The sequence below is a fragment of the Bidens hawaiensis genome, unplaced genomic scaffold (genome assembly GCF_021521415.1).
Source record: "Bidens hawaiensis isolate Kalapana, Puna unplaced genomic scaffold, B.hawaiensis_p1.1 tig00084776_1, whole genome shotgun sequence".
Classification (NCBI taxonomy): Eukaryota; Viridiplantae; Streptophyta; class Magnoliopsida; order Asterales; family Asteraceae; genus Bidens; species Bidens hawaiensis.
This window is the reverse complement of record NW_027506787.1, coordinates 10,484-22,429: the sequence shown is the minus strand read 5'-3', so window position 1 is coordinate 22,429 and position 11,946 is coordinate 10,484. Positions and strand designations below refer to the sequence as shown.

The following is an 11,946-nucleotide window of genomic DNA, read 5'->3' as shown; positions in this document are numbered from 1 at the left end:
TTCAATTAATTTACGAAACTATATATATGTTAAAATGTAATAATATATACCATTCACTTTCATATATAATAAAGTTTATCATAGTCAAATTCTCGGTTATTTTTTATCAATGATTGTTTCAAGTTTTTTGTGTGACTCAAAATTAAATTGTTACGGTGTCAAAAGTTGGTAAATAGATTGTGTGGTACAAGTTAATTACATTTGGCTCAAAATTTGTTACGGGTCAAAAAGGGGTAATATGAGTATTTTTAAAAGTTTGGGAATGCAAGTAAATTATCATCAAATTTGTTACGGGTTCAAAGTTTTGACTTGAAAAATGTCCAAAAAAAATGAAAGTTAGAATTTTAAACGTGATTTAGGTTTCAAATTTATTTTCAATAACATTTTTGGAAATAATGAAAAGATTCGGGATTTGGCTAATTGACTATTTTTCTCACAATTATTAAAATTTAAGAAAATACGGCGAACACTTTCGACATGCTACCTCCAGGCCTATCAATGCTTTTAACTTTGATCAAATTTGAAAATTTTGTGTCAGCATTGACTTATTCTTTAATGGTGATTAAAATGTAGTGTGTGAAACATGTGATACAAAATTATGCTCAAGTGAAGCAAAACATTAACAAAATTGAACAGGTTAACGTGTTATTATTATTTGTTATCATTATGGCAAAGTCGAGAAGCAACCTCAAAATTATAAAATCATTTTCATTGTGTAGCTCAGAACTATTATTATATGAAAATTCTTTTTTGAAATTGGTTCGTACCAAAATTCTTTTAATTATATATATATATATATATATATATATATATATAGGGTAGGGTTAAAATGAAAACTCACTTGAGTTGTGAAAACCCTATGTAACATCTTTCTTTTTTTTGTTACATGTAATATATGTTGTAACATTTAATACAAAACATTGAAACATCAAAAAAAAATTGTTTTGCTATTTTTTTAACATCTTTTACTAATTTTTGTATATGTTTTCAGGAGAGAGAAAAAGTTATATTTATATTTACATTTTTATTCACTTTAATTATGGACCACAAGATTTAAACATTAATTAAAAACATGTGGTTGAGAATGGGTTTTTAGAGTTTTCACAACTCAAGTGGGTTTTCATTTTATACTTAGAGTTCATTTTTTTGAAAAAAAAAATCATTTTATGATATAAATAAAATCAATTTATATACACATAGTATAGATATAAGCATAGATGTAATCATTTTTCGATATACGATATGTACTTAATTGTTTTATTTATAACTTTATTATTTGGATCAACTCGTGTGTTACACGGGCTCTAAAGGTAGTTTAGTTATATATTTTATTAAAATGTTAGAAGAGATTAATAAACATTGTATTCCTAAAATTTTTGGTATTTCAAATTTTCATTAATTACTATAATATCCTATCTCAAATTAGTATTTTATAACATATATATTTTGTATTCATTGCTAATTTCACTATTTTTATTACGACTACTTTAATTATTTTACTATTACCTATTTATTTATTTATTTATTTACTATAGGTATATGTTTTTCCTTTATGGTCTAAAGGTTTAGTATTGAATTTGATGTTCTTTTATTTGGTCTCATGCTTATGGTTTTTGAGCCGAGTGTCTCTCTAAAAGCAACATCTCTATTCTTTATTACTATATGTTTTATAACCCATTATTCGATCCGGTTTACTCACTTCCAGTATTTAATTAGAAAATAAATGAGCTAAGATTGAACGGTGATAATTCGAAAATAAACGAAAATAACCTTTCTTACAAAATGTGTGAATTTGTTGAGGATTGAAATTTGGGCTCAGCAACTGAAACAGGCTCACTTACGTTTTCAGTTTTTCTAATGTCAAGGCCCAAAATACAAGTTCCTTCGTGTTCATATTTAATAAAGTGCCATTTTCGTCATTGGGTTTGCCAAATAATGCGAATTTAGTTCAAAAAGTTTATATTTTGCGTATAGACTCTCTACGTTTCTCAATTATTGCCAATTACATCCAAATCACTAACATCGTTAAATTTAATCGTTAAGTCAGGGTAAACATGTCTTTTCACTATTTATTTATTATATGAGTAAAGTGCCAAAATCGTCTCTGAGGTTTGGTCATATTTGCAAATTTCGTCAAAAATATTTTTTTTTCGCAAGTAGACCCTCGATTTTTCCCAACTGTTGCCAATTTCGTCCAAATTATTAACTCGGTCTAAATTCAACGTTAATTCATGGGTGTTACCGTCCTTTTACATATTTGTTTACATTGTTATTATTATTACGCCGAGCTAAACCCCATATATAACTAAGAATAAAGAAGAATAAACAAACGGATAATATATTGGATTCAAACATAGGAATCGTGAAATGCTATATATGTTAGGGATGAGCAAAATCGGTATCGGTGCCGAACTGGTACTGAAATTGGTGTCGATTTGGTACCGTCGGTACCGAATCGGTACGAGTTTTCGGGACCAGTACGGGTACCGGTATTTCCCGAATTTTACCTCAAATATCGGTACCATACCGGTACCGAACCGAACATTTTGGTACCGGTACCAAACATTTGCGATTTTCGGGATTGGGATTTTTGGTACCTGGTACCGGTACGTTACCGAGCTCATCCCTAATATATGTCATCAAATAAACACATAATAACAATAATGTAAACAAACATGTAAAAGAACAGTAACACCCATAAGTTAACGTTGAATTTAGACCGAGTTAACAATTTGGACGAAATTGGCAACGGTTGGGAAAAAATCGAGGGTCTACTTGCGAAAAAAATAATTTTGGACGAAATTCGCAAATATGATCAAACCTCAAGGACGATTTTGTTACTTTACTCATATAATAAAGAAATAGTGAAAAGACATGTCTACCCCTGACTTAACGATTAAATTTAACGATGTTAGTGATTTGGATTTAATTGGCAAGAATTGAGAAACTTGGAGGGTCTATATGCAAAAAATAAACTTTTTAGACTAAATTCGTATTATTTTTCAAACCACTAGGACGAAAATGGCACTTTACTCTATTTAAAAACATCCATAACTAGTAAATATTAAAAATATATATATATATCACAATGTATAGAGTTTAAACTGGTAAGTCTAATTAAATGTGAGAGAACCATATTGTAACTTCATTAAGGGCATAGTGTAACTTAAAAACCATTGTGCTTAATCCACTTATATCGAGTGAACAGTAAAATTTTGTGAAAGGTCGTCCATGCCAAATACTACGTATACAATTAAGTATCGAAGGATGATAAAAACTAGTTTATAATTGTCTAAACATTTTCTACAAAATCATATGGAAAGAATATGAACAAATTTAAAATTTTAATGCTATATTTTTTAATATTTTCGAAGGCATTAAATTGGGATCCGGTTATGGATACCCATATTTTCATTTAATCGCACTTGATCAATCCATGCCTATATTTGTCGAACGACTTACAATTGAATTGATATCCACCAGCAGGTAACCGTACTTGTATTCATTTGAGCGAATGTCATACATACATGTCTACAATATGTATACGACACGTAAGTTTATATTCATTTATGTGCAACTCATTCCTCTAACCTAACACACGAGATACTAGTAAATAAACGCAGACTCATTCAAATTAATATTACAAGGTGTATTGGTTTTATTAACCTCAGCTATCACCTTTTGGTCACCGCAATCTCAAATAACAAATTTGGCTGATACTGATCCCACATTTTATCATATTTGTTCCCAACGGTCCACAATTAACAGAATACTAACGCTGTTAGTTGCAGGTTGCCAAAAAACACTTTTTGCCAGAAAAGTAATATTTTTTTTTGCCGGGAAACTCAACCTTAACACCATCACCACTTGAGCACCACCAACCGATTCTGACGATGGTTCCAGGGTTCCGGTAACCTCAATAACTGGGCTTCTACTAGAAAAATGTTCTCCAATCTATGGTTACAAAGATGTTTAGGGCGAAAATGTTGAGCTTTCCGGAAATAATGTGAGCTTTCCGATCAAAAACGTTTTTTCAGCGGCCTGCAACTAACGGCGTTAGCATTCTGTTAGTCACAGAGCCTTGGGAACAAATATGATAAATGTTGGAATCGTTAACAGCCAATTCGTTAGTTGAGAGGAACAATGACCAAAAGGTGATAGTCGGTTCTATTCTAAACCACTAATAAAAAAGAGACAAAAGGACATATTCATAAAAAAAGGAAATTCAATCTATTCTATAAAGATAATCAAATAGAAAGGATAATAAAAATCGATTTCAATTTCGAGCAATTTATAATAACTTTATAATAACTAATAATTTTATAATAACTAATAAATAGAATTCGAAATTCGAAAAAAAATGAGAATTCTATTTAGAATCCCTTTTCTTTAGAGAGAATTCTCGGTAAGATTGAGATGAAAACAAGAGAATTTGGATAAGAGCAATAGTTAGCTAAAAAAAAGCAAAAGTTATGTACTAAAAATAGGATTCTAATCGATGAATCTTGAAAGGAACCACGCCCCGCAAAAGGAAACTAGATGGTTGGACCAAAAGGAAAGCAATTCTTACTTTAACTAAACAGTTATGAACGATTTCAAAATTTCAAGTTGAATTGACTAATCCGGTATATTTTCCACGTTTATAGGAGTGCATCTATGTTTCTGCTTTACGAATATAATATTTTTTGGGCATTTCTGATAATATCAGATAAGGACGCCTCGCGAGCCGGGCTTTTAGAGATGAGGCCTTTTGGCGAAGCCAAGTCAATTTCGGGCCACCAAACCCTGCAACTGATAAAAAGGCCCTATGGTATGGAGTAAAGGGAAGCGTGTACGTTGTCACACCCCCTACCTTCCAAAGGTGCCTAGAGGACGGGCCAGACGCAGCAGAGCGACGACCCGGGAGCGGATTCCCCACCGGCGGGGGGGGGGGGGGCGGCCATCTCAAGGCACATCACGACCTACAGGCAACACCGGCGAGACCTGGGAAGGCAACCCGATTGGGAGTCAGAGGATCCATAGTACCTGCAGCCTCCCGGACTTCATCTTCATCATTTTTGAAAGCGGGGGATTAATTTATAAATACCAATACACCATCTACCAATACACCATCTTACAACTATATTTAAATCAATATAAAAATTACATTGTTTCGCCTAATTAATAAAGTACTGAAATTAACAGTTTCTTTTGTTAGTCATAATTGTTTAAACACAAATGATTTTGACTTTTGACATAACATAAACTCAAAATTGATTCAAAACACAAAAAGGGTTGAAGAATGGCAAAATGAAAAACATCACAAACCACAAAAGGAAACCATTACCTAACAATAAGCATAACAAAACATGCTAAAAAGACTCTTCTACCCTCCTCTGTTAAGTTTTAACCTTACCTTCACCACCAACTAAATATAACGTCATTTCTATTCCTCTTCCTTCAAACCTATACAACCAAATACTGTAACTCAATAACCAAAACTCATTTCCCTTCTAAGCATAATCCACTTGAGGGTTCATGTTCAGGATCAACTCAGGCTCGTTCGCAGGCCTCACGGTTACCATTTTATCACTCGGTCCAAACTTGGTTCTCATCTCAACCACCTTCTTATGAGAGTTGGAATGCAAAGTAGGAACAAAAGTCGGGCTAGCTGCAGGCCGATACTCGGGGAACAACCTCCCCGACTTGTACCGAACACCACACGCATTGCAAAGGGTCTTTGGGCCCAATGGGCCGGCCCGCCATTGGGGTGTCTTGGTAATTTCGCAATGTAAACACTTCCTAACTCCTTGTCCCGACTGGTTTTCGTTTTCATTTTGGCTGTCGTTCTCGTTTTCCTCTTGGGTTTTAGGCTTTTTCGTCTTCTTTTTCTTAACCAAATCTGGCCCTGGCCCACAACGTGACGTGAAATTCTTTTCAACGGGCATGATAACCATAGGAGAGAGGAGTTCAACCATGGCCCATGGATTGAAAGTTGCGGGCCTGGGACGTTTGGTGCGGGCCCGTTGTGGGCCGCGTTGGATCGGGCTGAGCGGGCCCGAGTAGGAGGTGGAGCTCGAGCTGCTGCTGCTGCTTTCAAGGACCGACACAGGACTCGAAACCTTGAACGGATGGTGTGCAACCGTTATTTCTATTTTAACCGGAATATGATTTTCGTTAATCGTCATCCCACTGCCCGAAAACGAGTCTTCAACAAAGTTTGAAAGCCATTCCAGCTGGACAATATCCTCATACTGTAAAAGAAACATAACCCAAGATTATAAAAAATAAATTATTTAATTATCAATCAACTTAACTACAGGTACACAACTTTCTACCTCCTTGATTCCAAATTAAGTAGACTTTACTCCTTTCACATGTAATATGACCAAATTTCAAACAACTCTTACTTTTTAAACAATCAAAAAATTACAATTATTGATGGGCCTACATAATTAAAAGATAACATTCACTGATTGAACTGCCTTTGTCTCAAATCTGAAGTTTACACTTAATTTTTAAATATAAATTAAGAAATATCTTTTATAAAATAACGTAAAAATACCTTAAATCAAACTTCACCCTACAGTAAGTTTGGTCCCAATAAACAAAAGAACTATGCACTAACCATGTGCATAATCATCATCATCATCATCATCATCATCATCATACACCCACTTAATGCTTAACTGGCAACCAAGAACTTATATGGATGACATCATTAAGATTATTATTATTACTATTAAATATATTGATAATAATAATAATAATAATAATAATAATAATAATGATAAAAGCATGTCAACTGTAGTTTCCTGCACTGAACTGCAAACTACTCACCGGAACAGCAATCTCTGCAGCCAGACCCGCGGCGTTATCGCTGCTGCCGCCACCAAAAATGGGGTCGGAAACTGGAATCTCATTAAAATTGTTGGTCCAAGTGTTGGGAAAGTCATTGAATTCGACCGGATTAGCTGCGGCTTCTTCGACAGCAGGGAACTCGATCAAATCATCAATGTGGTCAAAGAAGCTTGAGCAATCAATCTCAACCTCTTCCATATAACTCTGGCCTGCCATTATCTTTTGAAAGACAGTATGAATATTATTATTATTTCATAAAGCATGTATATAGAGAGGAAAAGATGACGTCAGTATGGCAATTCAAAGGTTATCAGTAAAGGTTATTTTGGGCAAGAAGATAACCAGTTTTGATAGGTGTATTTTCCCCAAATTTAATTTGGAGGTGTTTATCTAAAATTAGAAAAACCCTAATAATCCATGGCTACGTGTTTTACTACTTTTCACCGGTCAATTCAACCGGTATAATAATAATAATAATAACAACAACAACAACAATAAGCTTACTTCGGAATTAATGGCGGAGTCACCCAAAGCTTGTGAAATTGAGTACAGTTACACCTGCAAAATTAAAATTTAAAATTCAAGTTCAAAAACTACATAATATTATGAACCAGAATTATGTAAATATGAGTCGGTATAAATGCTAATTACAGCTTATTAATGCATTACACACTTAAAAGTTTAATTAATTTCACAAAGAAAACAGTGTAAGTTGTTCAGAATTGACGTAAATGAGCGAAAATCGTAACAAATTTGCAAAATAATTACGATGACGCAAAGGCGAAACGAATACGTGGAGAGTTAATTAAGCGGTAAAAGGCTCATTATAATTGGATGCAAATTACCTGAGGATAAAAGCTAGCCCTAAAATAATAAAGCTTCAAGTGAACAGAGTAAATGTGAAGGCGAAAACTACAATGATATGATAGAAAGAAGGTGAAAGTGAAAATTATTATTATTATTATTATTATTATTATTATTATTATTATTATTATTATTATTTCATTTCCAACAGAAGCGACAAATGAATAGCAAGGCTCCAATTATTCAATCTCAATCAGAATTTGAAATTGAAACTGTGTGTGTGTTTAGTAGGTGAATGAAGCTGTTTGTTGTTTGCTTGATTGAGTGATAGATAGATGTGTGTGTGTCTCTTTTATTGCTAATGACCCACCGGTTTTCTCTTACTCCCGTCCTGGTCTGGTTCATGGGTGGGTCCCACACGCAAATCTAATCCACCGCTCCTCTTTCTTATTTTCCGTTTCTTTATTAATGGCTGTATTCAAATAACCTAATGTATGTTTTCAAAATTATAATTATGAAACATTTAATGGTGTCTTTAAAATATCTATTGTTAATTCATGTTTATCATTATCAAGTAATTATCCTTTTACGCATTATTATTAGACTGGTTAGGCCCCAAATTTACGACTCAATGTTAGGGGTAAAAATCTGACGTGACATGTTGACATACGTAACGACTAGTCGATTAAGCTTGCATGTGTGAAGAATGAGTTGTGTTACGGACAAGCTAAGAATAGGAGAGCTATGGCAAGCGTGTTTGGTTTGGTCACTTTTAAATAACGATCTTTATGTTAAGTGTTATTGTTGATATGGTTTCTGATGGGACTTCTAATTGGTGAAGAGGTCGTTATAATTGTCATGGGATGGAAGTTTATCATGTAACTAAGCTTAGATATAAGAATAAGTGTGAATGTGATTGAGATTAGCTAATGAGTAGAATTGAATGAAGTAGCCTTGTTATTTTGTTATGTGGTATTTATATTAAGATATTGTAGCAACTACGTGTCATTAGGCTAAATGCTATTATTATTCGCTCTTTAGTCTTTACCTTGTTGTGTAGGGTATTACAATGGGGATATAATATTATTGTTCATACATGTCAAGTCAGTGACTCGGCCTGCTCTAGTAGGATGTGTTTCGTATCGTAGCTTTAGTTTATCCACGATTGTGTGTGTGTTACATACTTTAGTCAAACTTACTCTTGATTGGTTCCACTTGTAAATACAGATCCAATTTAAAACCGACTAACATAAGACATGTATTATATATATAAGTAAAACTAACCAAACTTGTTCAAAAAGTTAGGATAGCTTGATCTTTCTTAGGGTTAGTCAATACCAAACAAGAGAAATCCTATGACACCCCGCAATAATTTTCAAGAAACTTTGCTCTTAAGCGTCTAAGACACCCTTATTAGTTCATCCCAATGGCTAACCATGGGATTCTTATGAATGAACAAGACCAAATATGTCAAAAACTATGCAAACTAATTCGGTCACTTATAAATTAGAATGTTAGATAACACTGGCCACAACTCATTAATCAGACAATTAAATTTTCAAATTTCAAAAAAATTCAAAATATTCTTTTGATTATACTAGAGTACAAAAGGAGGGAAATTGTAAAAGATGTCACTTTTACAATGGCATTGATAGGGACATTATCATTGTTTTAATGAAGATAGTTGGCGGGTATCATGGAAACAAAATTTCAAGTTTTCGAAAGGAATTAAGTGACGGAAATAGTATTTTTTTTCCTAACGGCGACTTTCTTAGTTAAGTGATAACGCGATCGTATTTACGGCCCCATCACCTTGGGTCCAGACTATGTTGACATTATCGGGACCCACGCTATAACCTAAGGATCATTTGGCATTCCCGGTAAAACCCCCGCTCACCCCGCCCGAAGGCACGACAGGTTTTATGTATCAGGGAAAATCCAGTCGGCATTAGAGATCGAACCCGGGTCTCCCCGTGTCTTCCCATCCTTTGCCTGGCCAACTGGGCTAGCCCAGCTGGTTAACGGAATATTATTTGTTAAAAAGGTAGAAAAAGCACATCTTATATAAATGAACTAGATTTTATTCCCCGCATTACAGGGGTTGTTTTACACTATTCGTTTTTAATATTTATATCTATCTATATATATAATCGAAAACCCCAAAATCCTAGGTGTCGCGATGCAGTCGCTCCCCCCTTTTATGGAAGCCACCAAATTGCTTGATTTTTAAATGGAGACCTCTTATTGAGTTAACCCAAATTCATGGGTATGGGTCTTACCAAAACCAGATAGCTTTTAAACGGGTTATAAAATCTCATTAAATTAAAAATTAATCTTACCAATTATTTGATAGGAAAATCCTATAAAATAGAGATATACTTAAATTTAATATTCAATTTAAAAATAAAAAGATATTATTTATAATCAATAAACAATTTTATAGTAAAAAACATAAGCGGGTCATGGGTCACAAAATCCAGATAGCTTTTAAACGGGTTATAACATATCATTTTTTATGAAACCCTTTTATCATCAAACCCTAAGTATATTATTAACTTTCTTATAATAAAAAAAATTAAAATCCAAAATGTAAATATTAAAAAATGAAAAATGTAAAACAACTATTCTCTCAAATCATCAGATTGCTTTATTTGTAAATGAAGGCTTCTCACGCATTTGACTCGAATTCACGGGTAAATGTCTCACCAAACCCATATAGCTCTTAAACGGGTTATAACATCTCATTATATTAAAAATTAATGTCATGAAATATTTGATATGAAAATCTTATAAAATATGGATATACTAAAAATTAATATCCTATTTTATTTAAAAAATATATTATTTATAATTAAGAAACAATTTTATAATAAAGAAAATAAATGGGTAATGGGTATCATCAAACCCAGATAGCTTTTAAACCGGATTATAACATATCATTTATTTGCGATACTATTTCATCATCAAACCTCAAGTATATTAATTATTAACTTTCTTACAATAAATAAAATTAAAATCCAAATACACATATATAAATATTGAAAACGAATAATGTAAAACAACCCCCGTAATACTGGGGGTAAAATCTAGTGTATATATATATTTGAATTTTAATTTTATTTATTGTAAGAAAGCTAATAATTAACATATTTGAGGTTTGATGATAAAATGGTTTCACAAATCTATAATACATATAAACGAAAACCCAAAAATCCTATGTGTCGCGATGTGGTCGCTCCCCCTTTTATGGAAACCACCAAATTTCTTGATTTTTAAATGGAGGCCTCTCATTGATTTAACCCAAATTCATGGGTATGGGTCTTACCAAAACTAGATAGCTCTTAAACGGGTTATAACATCTCATTAAATTAAAAATTAATCTTACCAATTATTTGATATGAAAACCCTACAAAATAGGAATATACTAAAATTTAATATCCAATTTAAAAAGAAAAAGATATTATTTATAATTAATAAACAATTTTATAGTAAAAAACATAAGCGGGTCATAGGTCACCAAATCCAGATAGCTTTTAAACGGGTTATAACATATCATTTATTTATGAAACCCTTTCATCATCAAACCCTAAGTATATTATTAACTTTCTTACAATAAAGAAAATTAAAATCCAAAAAATAAATATTAAAAAACGAAAAATGTAAAACAACCATTCTCTCAAGCCATTATCTTACTTTATTTGTAAATGAAGGTTTCTCACGTATTTTACCCGAATTCACGGGTAAAGGTCTCACCAAACCCAGATAGCTCTTAAACGGGTTATAACATCTCATTATATTAAAAAATAATTTCATCAAATATTTGATATGAAAATCCTATAAAATAGAAATATATTAAAAATTAATATCCTATTTTATTTTAAAAAAAAGATACTATTTATAATTAAGAAACAATTTTATAACAAAGAAAATAAACGGGTAATGAGTATCACCAAACCCAGATAGCTTTTAAACCGGATTATACATATCATTTATTTGTGAAACCATTTCATCATCAAACCTTAAGTATATTAATTATTAACTTTCTTACAATAAATAAAATTAAAATCCAAATATACATATATAAATATTAAAAACGAATAATGTAAAACAACCCCCGTAATACGGGGGATAAAATCTAGTAAATGATATGTTATAATCCGGTTTAAAAGATATCTGGGTTTGGTGATACTCATTACCCGTTTATTTTCTTTATTCTAAAATTGTTTCTTAATTATAGATAATATTTTTTTAAATAAAATAGGATATTAATTTTTAATATATCCCTATTTTATAGGATTTTCA

At 32.2% G+C, this 11,946-nt stretch overlaps 1 protein-coding gene across 1 annotated transcript; it reads right to left on the bottom strand.

Moving 5' to 3' along the window:
- Positions 1-5,331: 5,331 nt before the first annotated feature.
- On the bottom strand, positions 5,332-7,056 carry LOC143618536 (GATA transcription factor 8-like). Its single transcript, XM_077090721.1, has 2 exons — positions 6,820-7,056; positions 5,332-6,233 (listed from the first exon to the last, which is right to left on the bottom strand). The coding sequence occupies exons 1-2, from the start codon at positions 7,054-7,056 to the stop codon at positions 5,493-5,495; spliced, it is 978 nt and encodes a 325-aa protein (XP_076946836.1). The 3' UTR covers positions 5,332-5,492.
- Between the last annotated feature and the right edge of the window lie 4,890 nt (positions 7,057-11,946).